General features: G+C 49.2%; 1 protein-coding gene across 4 annotated transcripts in view; it reads right to left on the bottom strand.

The window, feature by feature from the left end:
* Nucleotides 1-1,003: 1,003 nt before the first annotated feature.
* Hhat (hedgehog acyltransferase) overlaps nt 1,004-15,354 on the bottom strand; it is a 236,536-nt gene continuing 222,185 nt past the window's right edge. For all 4 annotated transcript variants that reach the window (XM_040737187.1, XM_040737188.1, XM_005082856.4 and 1 more), the window contains one exon: nt 1,004-3,212. In XM_040737187.1, coding sequence (XP_040593121.1) covers nt 3,121-3,212 — 92 coding nt within the window. In that variant the 3' untranslated portion in view covers nt 1,004-3,120. The remainder of the gene's footprint in view (nt 3,213-15,354) is intronic.

Here is a 15,354-nt window from a genome sequence, read left to right as displayed (position 1 = left end):
CCCTTCTCTTCCCCTCCTCACATGGTTCAGGGTCATGTCCACTCTGCACTCTCCCAGACATCCCTGCCTCCAGCCATGCTCACCCACATGTCCGTAATAAACTCTCTCCTCCACCATACCCAAGAGCAGTAATTTACTTTGTATTTCTTTTTTTTTTCATTCAAAAATCAACTGGTAGAAAGGATTATTTTAGATCATGGCTTAAGGGAGCAGTCCATCATGATGGGGGAAGTCATGACAGCAGGAACTTGGGGCAGCTGGTCACAGAAGCATAGAGCGAGGTGGGTGCTGGGGGCTCAGCTCCCTCTGCTTTTCTGCAGCCTGGGGATTCCAGGTGTGTCTTCCGGATATAGCAATCCCTCGCAGAGATTTGTCTCGTAAATCATTCTAGGTCCTGTTAAGTTGACCACTGATGTGAACCTATAATGAATTGGGGGGGGGGGAATAACGTTCTAGAGACAGCAGGCTTCCTGTCTGAGCACTATTCACTGAGCATCCACAGGACGGCACGGCGATGTTCTCACTGAAGTTCTGGCTCTGCCCTGGGGAGCCTGTGAAGCTGCCTCTTATATCCGGGTCTTAAAGATCTGGGTCCTTCACAGCCAAACCCCAACAAAGGCTCTGCTCCCATCACAACGGCATTGGAGCAGACAAGCCACATTCAAGCTACAGCACTCACCTTCACACAGGATATTTTAAAGATACTCCTTCAGTCCTCTGTGTCGTTATATCACAGAAGGTCGCGGCAAAACTAATGATGATATTGTTTAAAGTCCCAGGTACCGAATGCTCATTTCAAATGCATTGCTAACAAAGGACTGGACATTCATCACATCTTTTGTGATAAAAAAACATAAATAAGAGTTTTGTAATTCATCACCTAGACTAGAAATGGAGGCAAAACTAACTCATACCTTTGGGGTAGCAGGTAGGAACCAACCCTATTGTATACATACACCAATGGGTTTGCTAAAGGTAAAATCATGACATCATAGTTAATTTCTAGCACGTAGACAGTAGTTGTATTTTAGAGAAGTAAACAGTCTCAGTTCCTGGAAGGGTAGTCCCTCCCTTCCCCACCTCCGCAAACACTGGCTAACAGCAAGAACCTGCAGGTATAGGTAATTTTCTCTCTAGACCGTCATCTTCAATAGAACAAAGATCATCTCATAAAACCTGAAAGCATAATGTCATTCAGCATTTGTATGGCTCCAAGAATTGATCATGATGATGACAGGACTTAGTTTGGCTTTGAGCATCTTGCCTCCCTCCTTGGGTATGGTCTTGGGAGTTGACTAGAACTCTTGGCCTTGCTCATGGAGCTGTCAGGGTAGAGGGTCCTTGGCTGTCAGTGACTCAGGACCTTATCCAGTGTTTTTCCAGAACCGTTGCTGAAGTTGCCAGGGCCAGATGACTGATGGCTGCCCAGAAGCCAGCCTCAAGAGTCTGTTTACAGTGAGTGGAGACTAGAAGAAGGTGATCCTGTCATGTCACAGTGGGGAGCAGGGAAGGGCAGGACAGCGTGAGTCCTGGATACTCCACACAAAGAACTAACAGTTAGTATCCACTAGGTTTTTCTTAGCAAGCTCTATCCCTATTTGAAGGCCTCATCCAGACTTGCTCCGGCTAATCACAGGTCCTTACTCTGTTGGTCCGTGAGACTGCACAACACTTATTTCAATGCTTACTCTCCCCAATCCTTAGAACTTCCCAGTACCCCACAGTTGCCTGCCAAGGGTCTCACCACTTAGCTGAGGTTAATAATGCCCAGCTTACCTGCCCCTTTCTGGTTTGTGCTTTGTCCAAATGGGCACAGCATTCTCACCCCAGGCCATCAACATCTGCCCCCTCCCATCCCTTCCAAGCATGATGAGGATCTACCTGGTGACTGGTGTGCCATGTAAGGGTTCATGTTACACTGAGTTGATATTCCCAGGGATGACTCAGGATAATATCCTGTAGAAAATGAAATGGCGCTAAGCCCCTTGGTTCTTTCACCTAATTGTCACGCAATAACAATTCTTATAGTTGGGGTATTAAGCATTTGTCCCAAACTCCACACACAGACCTCTTCCCTTGACTTCTCCCCGGTGAAACCAGGCAGAATCACTGTCACTGGCCACTTGTCAGAGGCAGCCTGCCCAACATCTGTCTGGAGGGATGAAGGGTCAAGTTATATGTATTTATATCTCAAAAAATTTTATTTAAAAATATCCAAAGTAAGTCCAGAAAAAAATGTGAATTATCTATGTAGCAAAAGAGCTCTGCTTTATCTGAATGAGAATAAGGCAATAAAACCCACTAAGCAAAACACACAGCGTGTGGGACCTTGGGACACCACCCTTCGCTGAGGACTTTCCCAAAAGCATCTGTCTGTGGACACACACATTCTCTAGCTTTTAGACTCCCATGCCATGCAGGACAGCTGTGAAAGGAACAGCCGTGTTACTCCATGGCTACAGGTCTTAGAGAACAGCAGCTGCATGTGGGTGCCCCAGTAAAATTCAAACTCCAGGACTTCTTGCAATACCCCACCTATGCATCTCCCACTCCAGCCAGGCCACCTGAGACATGACTGTGGCTTTGCCACCTCCTTGCTAAGAACCATCCATGTGCAGGCCAGCCCAGAGTCCCCGGTGCAGAACATGAAAAGGGGTTGCCAAGACATCACAGAATGCCTCGGAGAGGCAGACCCGCATCCCTGATTAGGACTTCCATTCCCAAACAATAAGTGTCCACCACATTGAATCTTTGGTAAAGAACCCAATGGATCTACGGTAGGGTCTAGAGCAAATGTCACCAAGTGTAGTTGGGAAAGACCCAAGACTGCTCCAGACTCTAGATTATGCCCCAGGAAGCCTATGGGGGTAGTAGGTAATCTTTGAGGCTCCAAAATTAGAAGATTTTTGGGCTGTACATTTTCTGTGATAGATTAAGCTGTCAGAGTCTGAATGAAGCATCTTCATCAGAAGATGAGTGGAAGTTGGTCCCTCAGGGATGGTCTCAGAGGAAGGTGGTCCCTCAGGGATGGTCCTGGAGTGGTCCTTCAGGGATGGTCGAGAAGTCCAGGGTAAAATGTCCCTTGAAGACTGACACCAAGGTTGACCTGGACCAGCAGAATTAGAGAATTGTGTATGTCTGAGCCCAGGCGATACCCACAATCGAATAGCAGTACAGGAATCCCAGGACAGATAGGGTCACCCACGGCCAGCCTGTGTGGAGAGACAAAGAGGAAGAATGGTTAGCATGCCTGGACAGCCCCCCATAGACAAATTGTCCCCTAAGGAGATGGCAACCAAAGCACAGGCCTGCCAGAAAGCCAGCATTGTGTGGGCCCAGCAGGTGAGGTCCTGTGTTCTCACTGGGGTCACTGGGAAGTGAGGAGTACATTACTGCAGAGGCAAACACGCTTAGAAATAGGGTGTGCTTTTAAAGAGCACGTCCTGTGGAGACTAAAGCTACTAATCAGAAGAGAAGACTTGCTTGTGGGAACCATAGTCAATCCCCAAATGAAGACTGGCTGTTACACTGAGTACAATGCCATTTTTTTAGCACACAGAAAGCACTACCCTAGATTAAATATTAGATTTCAAAACTCAGAACTCAGGCTGGAGAGATGACTCATCAGTTCAGAGCACCGGCTGCTCTTGCAGAGGACGAGAGCTCAGTTCCAGCAACGGTAGGGTGGCGCATAACTGCCTGTTGCTCCAGTTCCCGGGAATTTAATGCCCTATTCTGGCTCCACAGTCACTGCTGTATGTAGTATACACATGTGCACACACACACACATGTGCACACACTCACTAAATAAATAAATAAGCAAAAAAAACAAACAAATAATAAATCTTGTGGGGGGGGGGACCTCTCAGAGTTTGGGGCTGAAGAGGTGACTCAGATGTTAAGAGCACTGGCTGCTCTTACAGAGGACCTGGGTTCAGTTCCTAGCAGCCACGTGGCAGCTCACAAAACTGTTTGCAACTCCCATTTCAGGGGATCAAGTACCTTCTTCTGGCCTCTGTGGTACCAGGCACACACACAGGTGCACATACATATAGTCAGACAAAAATTCATACACATCAATAAGAATAAACAAATCTTTAAAGACAAACCTCAGAGTTTTTTTAGCAGCTCCCTTCACAAACACACATCCTAGGATAGCTGATCTTTTCTTGCTTTTAATATTAGTGTCAAGCTTTCTTGGGAATGTTTGAGAATTGGAGGGGATGTGGCATATACCGGAAGCCAAACTCCACAGAGTTAGAGATGCCTCATGCCACCTCAGGTAAGACATGCACTCACAGTAGGGCTTAGAGGAGTGTCCATGCCACTTCAGGTAAGACAGCACACACAGTAGGGCTTAGAGATGTGTTCATGCCACTTCAGGTAAGCCAGCACACACAGTAGGACTTACTACAACCCTTCTCCTAAGCACTAGGTAATAGAACAAACAGTGTGCAAAGCCCATTTAAACAAGTGAGAGCACCTCAGGCCACCAAGGGATGGGGCTCATGTGATACAGTTGCTTCGAGGGCCTGGGGGCAAGTGGGTAGAGGCGTGGATGGGAAGGAGTTCTGATCTCGGCCACAAGCTGCCAGTTTCATTAATCTGAGCTCTGTGTCATTGTGGCAGGCTCAAGTTCAGGCCCTGGCTCTGCCAACCCAGCCTTGACAACGTCACAAATCTCAAAGGCTAGGCTAGTGTTACAGAAATATCCTAACTATTGCACTTATAAGTGATGAGTGAGATGTCCCAAAGCTCAGCATGGTGACAGGAATGCGGTAGGCACTAGCGAAAAGGAGGCTGTAACAGGGCTGAGGGACAGAAGTGTGTCTCCTGAGAGATCAGAAGTGACAACAGGGACATCGAACCCTGGTCTCCTCCCCACCCTTGCCTGCAGGCTGGCCCCCATATAGCATCAGCACACTGACCTACTCCATGTCCGACAGTGCTTGTGTCACCCGTGGTGGCTGTAACTAATGCCCACAGACTGAATGGATTAAAGCAGCCGGGATATAATCTCTGACGGATTTTCAGCCCTAAATTCTGAAATCAAGGTGCTGGCAGGGCCGCATTCCCTTTGGAGGTTCCCGGGAAGCCTTAGACCTTGGCTCTTCCAGCTCCCGGCACTTCCTGGCCTTCCTGTGGCTCGCAGCTGCACCGGTCTGACCACTGCCTCCCTCTCTGTGTGGCCACCTGCCCTTGTTCCCAGGTCCTCACTTCTTGTGTGGACACGAGTTACCCATACTCCGCCCAGGTGATTGCCATACAACTTTTCGCTAGTTACATCTGAAAGGACTGCGTTTGCAGGCGATGGCATGTCCTGATTCCAGGGACATGGGAATTTGGGAGGATAGGGAAAACAGCTCATGACAGTCTGGTATCTTTCCTGGAGCTTCCAGAGGGTTCCACGAGCCTAGAGACCAGCAGCTGTCTTCACTCTGGTTGAGACACAGTGTCAAGGCACCAGCCAATCCCTGCTCCTCGGTAGGGTGCAGAGCAGGATGGAAAAGTGATTTTGAGGGCTTTACAATACCATGTGCCAATCATCCCAGCTACCTGCAGCTGAGGGGGCGGGGGGGGATCAGATAAGTCCAAAGAGTTTGAAAACAGCCTCAGCAACTGTGGTGATTTGAATGGAAAGACCCACATAGACCCATAGGGAGTGGTACTATTAGGAGGTGTGGCCTTGTTGGAGGAAGTGTGTCACTGGGGGGTGGACTTTGGTGTTTCAGATGCTCAATCCAGGCCCAGTGTCATTATCTCCACCTGCTGACTGTGAAATCCAGATGCAGAACTCTAAGCTACCTCTCTAGCACCAAGTCTGCCTGCATGCCACCATGCTTCCCACTGTTGGGCCCCAGCCCCCACGGGGTCTCTGTGAGTTGCTTGTCAGCCAATAACCACAGGTGCATCCTGTTTTCTAGTTCTGGCTTCCAGCCCCGGCCTTGCCCCACTGGCATCAACCTCTAATTATGAGAACACGAACTCTTACCCCTGGGGTTTCTCCACTGTGCTGTAAGTCTGTATATAAGACTGCTCCCTCCTTGCAACAAACACATACATACACGCCCATATTCTCTTAGCACAAACAGCCTGATGTCTTGTCTTTCATTTAAATCTCCAGGCTTTCCCCCGAATACAATAGGCTTGCTCCTGGGGCAGGTGCCACGCCCCACCATGATGACAACTGTAAGCCAGCCCCAATTAAATGTCTTCCTTTATAAGAGTTGCTGTGGTCATAGCATCTGTTCACAGCAATAAAACCCCAACTAAGACAGCAACATAGCAAAAGAGTCTACATTCAAAAGGCCATGACAACAAAGGAAAGACATGGACCACATTTCCAACCACCCCAGCAATATTTCAATCTCAATGCACCGGGCCCCGTGCTAGACCTTACATCACTGGGCATCGTTAGCCTGCATGTACAGTCCAACCAAGGTGGTGATGACTGGTGTGACCCAAGGGGCGGAAGCACACTTGGGCAGAGCCTCCTCTCAGGCTCAGAGATGAGGACGGCAGCGCTCTGAGGACCACTGTGGTGTGTAATCATGCAGGCTTGTCAGTCACCGAAAGACAGAGTTAACAGGGTGCGTCCCACGGTAATTCACTGACCTCCCTCTACAATTCTCTCTCCTCCTACCCTTTCCCTGTCTGCCAGATACAAGGATGTAGAACCGTCTGGGCTTTGGACACCTGGACCTAACTGTGTGAGCAAGAGATAAGTTTAGACACAACTGCTGGCAGCTGAAGGCGCTGTGTCTAGATCGCAACAATACGGTGGATGCATTTAACAGGACAGGTCTGGCAGGCAGGTGTGGTTAAAGCCACGGATGCGTAGAGACAGCACAGCAGAGTCATTACGGTTGGACTAGATGGGGTTAGCACAGCAGAGGTAGCTACACGGGACACGGTGAGCTGTGCGGTGGCGACAGCCAACGAGAGGGAGACGGTGCTGTGGAAAAGCAGGCGGTGAGTTTCACTTGAGGTTATCGCGACTGAGCAGCTGCAGCAGCCTGCCAAGACTGGCGGGACCCAGATGCGTAGGGAAGTAGCTGTCATCAAGCGGGGCCTCGAGAAGACACAGTATGCTTCTCTGGGAAGGGAAGGAGAAACAGAAGGAGGGGTGGACCTAAGGAAAAACTGTTCTGATGGGAGATGTCATTCTGTAAATCTGTCTCTTATTGGTTGTTGAATAAAGCACTGTTGGCCAATAGAGGAGCAAGGTAGGTGGGACTAGGAGTCGAGGAGGATTCTGGGAAAGAGAAACACAGTGAGTCACAATGTAGCCCGCCAGAGAAGTAAGATGTCTGGACCCTTTTCTCTGGTAAGAGAAATACTTAGATTAACAATTATGGGTTAGCCGGTAAGAAACAAGCAAACGGCCAGCAGCTTCATAATTAATATAGCCTCCCGTGTGTTATTTGGGGACTACAACGGTGAGAGAGCCCAAGTGGCTGGCGGAGGAAAACTACATGTTACACTGTACAGAAGGTCATGTCATGGGGCTGGGGAGGGGCTCGGTGGGCAATGCCCCTGCCTTTGGATTCTTTGGTCATATGTTTTATAATTCTGTGAGCACGAGGACCTGAGTTCTAGCTCCACAACCCACGTGAAAGCAAACAAGTGTGGGTGGTATGGGTGTGTACTCCTTGCCCTGCGTAGGTGGGGACAGGTAGGTCCCTCAGACACGGCTGCCAGAGCAGTGAGAGATTCCTTCTCGAAATAAAACAAGGGTTAAGAGTCAGGCTGGAGAGATGGCTCAGCAGTTAACAGCACCAGCTGTTCTTCAAGGGGACCCAGGTTCAGTTCCCAGCACCTGAACTCCAGCTCACAGCCATCTGGACTTCCTGCTCCCTTCTGGCCTCTGGGAGCACCAGGCACACACATAGTACACAGAAACACTTGCGGGGAGAACACCAACACACACACACACACACACACACACACACACACACACACACACACACACGCAAAGAATGACAGTCAAGCTTGTCCTCTGGCCTCCACACACAGGCATATCATACATGCTTGTCCTTACATGCCAGCGTGCCTCCCACACAACATGTAAGGAGAAATGGTGCTGTCACTATGGCAACCACAATCCTCTAGACATCAAATCAAACACAGAAATTATAATATATACGACCAAAGAATCCAAAGCAGAACCTACAAGACATAACTTGCACACACAGTCACAACATATTCACAAAGGTACAAGCAACTCAGTCTGACGGGTGAGTAGATAAACAATGTGTATCCACAGATGCCAGTGAGAAAACAAATTCTCACGAATGTAACAGCCTCCGTAGACCCTGAAGACATCATGTTATGTAATAAGCCAGAAACGAAGGAACAGAAAATCTGATCCCACATTATATGAGGCCCAGAGTGGTCAAACTCACAGACAGAGGTACAAGCATCAGCCAGCGCTGGAAGAGAGGAATGAGAAGTACTTGATGGATACAAAGTTTCAGTTTAGGGAGACAAAGAAAGTTCTAGAGATTGCATGGCGGTGACAGCTACATCACAATGCAAATGTCCTTAGTGTTCCTGAACTACATTTAAAAATAGCTAAAAACCATATTTAAGTTACATAAAATTTATCACAATAAGAAATGAGGCTGGAGCCCTTGAGAAAATGATATACAGTAAGTTATTATCCCATTGATATACACTGCAAACCAATCACAATGATAACAACCCACGGTTACCAAGGTCATTGGTGCAAAAGTCTCCTGGAGTGATGAAACAGTTTTTTTTTCCATTTCCTCATCCATCCCTCCCTTCTCTCCCTCTCGTTTCTCTTTTGAGGTAAGGTTTTAGTGTGTAGCCCATGCAAGCCCCTCCCTAGTGATCTTCCTGCCTCAGCCAACCCAGTGCTGGGATCATGGTTTGCACCTTCACACCAGGCAAATGGTTTATGATTTGATAGTGAGAATGGTTTCCCGTGTTTACCACACGGCTGGCAAATATCCAGCCGGCATGCATATGAACAGATGCTTTTGACTATGGTTTTCCGTGATGCTAGAACAAAAACCTCAAAGACAATCAGACATCACATGTCCCAGACCGGCAGCCCTGGGCCGCCATGTCCTGGTCTATAGGTGTACCAAGGAGCTCAAACGAGGCTTGAGAAAACATAATTTGGTTTTTAGATGAGGTTGAGCCTCCAGTCCTGCATCCTCCCAGGGAAAGTTCTTCTGAGTGTGTCAGGACCCAGTTCAGGGCTCCCGGAGCCCTCCCTTGCTCTACCAGGGCCTCTCAGGTCCTCCTTCCTTCTCCTCCCTGCAGATGGTTTGGCAGGGGACAAGCCGATGCAACCATGACAGCACAGATCAGTATCCAGTGGAGAAACCAATCCACTCCGGATGGCAGGGGTGTTAACTGAGTTTCTGGGCCATGCAGGGACTGTCAATCACCCCATCAGAGGCCCACGGAGCCATATGCTTCTGCAGCAGTCCAGGGGCCATCCTGCTCTTTCAAAAGCCACACCCTACCATTTGCCATTCCTAGAAGAAAAATGTCTGGTGGTCAGCAGGTGAACACGATTTTCAGGGACACAGTCCTCCTGCCCAGACTCTCGGCTACCCAGCACCATGTGTCCTGTTCCACATGTGACACTTCCAAAATGTGACAGTCTCCGCTAAGTTTACAAAGATCACACTCTCCAGTAATCCTTTCAGCATTGAGGTAGGAACTCTCGCTTCTTTTAAAGGAGAAAAATGAAGGTCACAAAGGGCATGAGTTTTTCAGGGACAGAATCTGGTTAAAACGCAGCATTGGGGGCTGCTGGGTAGATGACTCAGTGAGCAAACTGCAAAGTATTTGCCATGCAAGCATGAGGATCTGTGTTTAACCCCAGCACCCATGTAAGAGGCAGGTGTGGTGGCCTCTGTAACCCTGGTGTTGGGGAGGACACAGGTGACTTCTGGGAGCCATGGGCCAGCTAGCCTAGCCCAAATAGCTAGCTATGGTTCAGTGAAAACAACATTTTGGGGTGAGCAAGAGGGAGACCCCTGAGGTTGAGCATGCACAGGTGTGTGGGTTTGCACATGTATGTATACCACACACACACACACACACACACACACCATACACATACATACATGCCCTCCACATGCACACATCACACAGATGCATACAGAGATATACACACATACATAGAAACGTACCACAGACATGCATACACACACCATGCATACACACATGCCCCCACATATGCACACAGAGAGATACACATACAACAGATATATCACAGATACACACATAGCATACATATACTACAAACACACATACCATGCACATGTACACACACAGATACATACAGAGACATACACATATACACAGAGACATATCAGTGAAAGACACACACACACATACACACATATACCAAAACATATACACATTAACAGATACAGAGACATACACATAAGCACAGAGACATCACAGAAAGACACATGCACACACACACATGCACACACACACACACAAAGTAAAAACATGTTCTTGCTCAAAACTATACTGCCTCCAAAGGCGCAGAGCCCACTCCATGCTTGAATGTGAGGTTCAATCCTATCTAGAGTTGGCTAAAATACGTTGCATTGTTCTTTCGTTTCTTTTTTTTAAATCTGCTATTCACTGTTGTCTGTAACAGAAACTGCCTTAGCATATCTCCACCCACCTAAGCAAGTGTTCCAGACAGAGTCCACTATCCCTCTAGCTTCCCAGTGCTCACTGACCACCTCCTGGTGGACAGTTCTCCTGAGGGTGGAGGAACACCACCCTCACAGATGGACTCATAGTTTCTATAGCTGATAGGCCACTTTCCTGGTCACCACGAGTCTCAAAGCCATTCTGAGAAAGGGAAAGGATGGCAAGTCTCACAGGAAACAAGGTCTGCCTCCCGATGCACCTTCTTCTGGCTGGCAGAGTCCCTGGGGTTGCAGGAACAAATGTCCCAGCCTATCCTGATTAAGGTCAGGGTGAGGCGAACGCATCAATGGGTTGGCTCGGGTGTTTGTCCAACAGAACACTTAATACAGAGGTGGTTCTAGGAGATGATGCAGGACAGGGGTCCCAGAGTCTTGGGGGTTGATGGGTTTGGGGGCCAAAGAGCAGATTCTCTCTCACTGAGGCCAGCCCCAGGCAGAACGCGGGGCTGACACTGAGCGAGCACAAGTAAGTAAGAGGCTACTGCACACGTGCCAACCAGAAAAAGCAACATTGTTACAGTTCTGTATTGTTTATTCTCAAGTCAGAGAAAGGCATTTCCCTCCTTAGCTCCAGTTTGCTAAGGATCCGAGAGACACAGGTGCCTGCTGAGGCTCTCTCTGCACTTCCTGCAAGGTTTAATATCACCATGCTGTTAATTATTCAGATGTCTCTTTGCGAGGCTGCTTTCATGGAAAGTGCAGCTCCCAACAGCATATTGTGTTTAACGATGTGCAGATCCGATGGGAGGGCGGGGTGGGGTGGTGAGGTGCTTCATTTAAATCCTATTTACTCCAGTCTCTGCAGCCAGATCCTGGGAGCCATTCATCAAATGGTGTTAAGCATAAGGCCCTTCCTCCTGGGCTAAATTTAGATCTTTAATAAGCTGTGGGGCAGGAACCTTTTCCCGGCAGAGGGTTGGCTACTGATCCAGGGACAGGCACATGAGAAACACAAAGCTGTCCCAGGCATCTATGCCCATGAACTGCTGGGCCCTTTCCAAACACATGAGGGATAATGTCGGAACCAGACCCAGGTTTTTAGACCTTAATCTGTCTCTTTCCCATCCTCTCATGAGAAAAAAAAAAAAAAAGCAAAAACAGAACAGACAACCAAAACCCCAAATGGTTCTTTTGTGTTTGCAACTGAAGCCCAAGAGTAGGGAGGCTACACCCATGTCTCCAGGGAGCTAAAACCAGGCCCCACCCTGCAGCTTCTGAGGAGGCAAGGCTCAGACCTGAGACTGGATTTCTAAGAGGTTCCCTGGAGGTGTCGGCACTGTGAGTGTAGGGGCCTAACTTGTTCCAGAGACTCTGCAGGAGGCTAAAGGAAGGGCTTCTGCCATAGCTGTTCACAAGTAGACTACAGATGGGCATCCCTCAATATCTAACCGTCCAGTCTCACAGCCTGCATCAGCAGGAAGCGTGCCTCCCATCTCTTAGCCACAGAAAGTTTCAGGATTAGAGAAGGCAAATCATTCTTCCAACCTATAATAACTAATTGGCCACCCAGCCGATTTGCAGAGTAACTTCTAAGTGCACCTGACTGCAGGGCTCTGAAAGGCTCCTGGCTTCGGGTTACGGTTACAACAGCAGGCTCTAAGCAGGTTCTGGTCTTGCCTGCTTTGAATCTCACACTCTTCCCTGGCCCCAGGTCTCCAAGGCCATTCACAGGAGGCCGGGAAGCCATAGCATCTCTGAGTTCAGAATTATCTATCACTAATTCTCCTGGGTAGCCCTATTCCTGAGACCTTCACGACTCCACAAAGGGGACAGAGAAGCTGTGGCAAGTTCTTGGGTACCCCGTTCCTCCATCAGTGTTGGATTCTGTCTGTAGGTAGGAAGGGCTCATCCAAGGTGCCCAGATGACCCTTTAACAACACTGTCAAAGTCACAGTCATTTGGCCGGTGCTATGGCCTGACCCTCCCCAGGAGCTTCAGCAGGGAGACAGAGCAGAGCTGCTGGCCCCCAGGGAGCATTCTGCCATGCTCAGCAGAGTCTCTTGCTAGGGTGCCATGTGCCTGTTGGAAACAGCACCCACAGCGGCCTATATAAATCACCTTGTTCACAGTTAATTTCACATCCTGATGAAGCCAACCCCTGCGCATTTCTCATCCTGTCCCAGCTCCTGGAGCAAGCAGCAGGCACTTATGACAACACTCACCACCAAAAAGTCAAATTATTTCATGTGACATGGAGGAGGCGAGAACAGAGTCCCTTATCCTGATTCAGACAGGAATGCAGAAGGAGGAGCCAACAACAGGGCGGGGCATCTCATTCCCAAGAAACTGTCCCCAGCATTTGCTGCAACTCTGCTACACTGTGGCCAGAGGCTGCCCAGTCACCGGGTGTTCCCAGCTGCTTCTCCTCCTTAGCTTGTACTGCGGTTTGTGGTTAATTTGTAACCAAGCTTTGCAACACGGTGGGTATCGCCCACCTAGCAAATGGGTTAAGGAAAGCTGCCACCTGACACAAAAGGCCACACACTAAGAATCCTGTGCTTTGTGCATCCGCCACTGTACACGGCCACATCACCCACAGGCAAGCCTGTCAGACCCCTGCGGACACCTGAGGCAGCTGGCTTTCTTCCACACGCACAGGTGCAATGTAGTTCAATGGTAAGCCAAGCACAACCAGAGATGAACGACCAGCAGCAAACCTAACCAGTGTGACAACATACATCCTATGACTGTGCTCTCTGCTCTCTGCTCCCTCTGTCTCTGTCTCTGTCTCTGTCTCTCTCTCTCTCTCTCTCTGTTAGTGTCCTATTGTTCAGTAGCCACCCTTCATCTTGGGATGTTGGGAGATGATACAGAGCCTGTGCCATAAGATGAAGGAGGTGAATGACACAGGCATGTGGTGTAGCCATAGGCTACTGTTGATTGATGGGTCGGGAGCAGGGCTACCTGCTTATGCCAGTCTGCCTCCTGTGGCATGAACACAGTGTGGGCATACTGGCCAGAGTGGTGATTCACACACAGGGTGGGATGGGTTGGGACTACATGATGCTTCATCATGGCTCTCAGAGAGATTCATAGCTGGAAACTTGTGAATTATTTCTAGAATTTTTCATTTTATATATAATATATTTGGACTGAGGCTGATCACGGACAACTGAATTCCCAGAAGGAGCTGAGGAGATGGCTTAGTGGGTAAAATGTCTGCTTTGCAATTATGAGGACTTGAGTGATATCCCCAGGCATGGTGGCCTAGCAGGGGGACAGCCTAACTGTACCAGCAAACTTCTGTTCCCACAGGAAGGCACCTAGCATTAGTATGTCATCTCTATGCCCATGCACACACAGCAGGCAGACACTACATTTTCATGAGGGGTGAGGAATCGCCTTCCTTATTCCATGCATGGTTAATAAACAGTGAGGCTGAAGAAACACAGATACGACATGCTAACTTACAGTTCTCATTTATAAAGCCACACGGCTCTACTCTGGGTAACTAAAACTGTGAAGGGCCCAAGCCAGAACCACTCATCATACACCTGCTCAGCCTCTGGCTTCCAGACCATGGGGTGTAGTCAGCAGGCAGAAACGCCTATGGTCCCGGCATCATCTGCACTTGTAGGTGTGCCTAGGAGAGAGGTACCTGGTACATGCTCATCATGACTACCTAGACACACTGAAGACAGCAGGGCAGAGATGTTCCCACCGCTGTCACTGTCAACGAATCCCCCAGAAGGACCTAGAGAGGAAGGAAAGTGCTTTGCAGCCATGCACACATCTGTAAAGGGGTTGCCGACATCCGATGTGTCCCATGCCTTACACAGCTATTAGAGCAAAGATCTCAAATGACTCAACATGCAGAACAGCATGCTCCCTGCAGCAGCAACAGCAGCAGAAGCTGCTTCCTGGAGCTCTCGGCACCACAGTGAGCTGGGAACCGAGGCAGCTGCGTGAGCAAGGAAGGAGATGTTCCCGGCCACTGTCAAAGCTGCTGTGTCCCTACTTCACCAGCTCACTTACTGACTCTCCAGGAGTCTGCTTTGCTCACAGGTACACTGTGGGACAAGATGGGGTTCAGAGCTGGGGTTCACAGACGAGAGACTCCCCTGTGTGTAGTGCAGGAGTGGTGCCCGACTTGGTGGCAACATCATTACTCTCTCCCACCCACTCCCACCACTTGGCCAGTGGCAGGCTGGTTGTGGTTTTCCTTGGAGGGTCCTGAGCCAGTCATCAGTGCAGGTCAGAACCCAGGCTGCCTTTTGCCCCTCAGAAGGAGAATCCCAGAGATTTTCCAGATCAGCTCAGAAAAAAATGTGGTTTCAATGTCCACAGATGGTGTTTGGGAAAGACTTCTGGGCTCCAGCTCCTGGAGTAGAGGGGTTGGAGAGGCAGGAGTAAGATGATGGCCAGACTCGGGGAATACGATGGTGGGGACAGTGTCCTCAGCCTGTTCTCTCATTGCTGGTCAAAGTGTTGCAGCCCTGCTCATGCTCCCGAGTGCAGAGACTGGGCAAGGGTTGGGGGAGGCAGCTGGGAACAGGCCATGACCCAGAGCCCCTTGTTCCTCAAAATGCATCTGAACTCACTAGGGATGGGACAAGGGCACATAAGTCACTGTCCATGAAGACAAAAGGCCCCTGCAGGACCCTCCTATGAACGCCATACACGCTGGAGATGAGGGCTC

The sequence above is a fragment of the Mesocricetus auratus genome, unplaced genomic scaffold (genome assembly GCF_017639785.1).
Source record: "Mesocricetus auratus isolate SY011 unplaced genomic scaffold, BCM_Maur_2.0 Super-Scaffold_100676, whole genome shotgun sequence".
NCBI lineage: Eukaryota > Metazoa > Chordata > Mammalia > Rodentia > Cricetidae > Mesocricetus > Mesocricetus auratus.
This window is presented reverse-complemented; position numbering and strand designations above follow the sequence as displayed.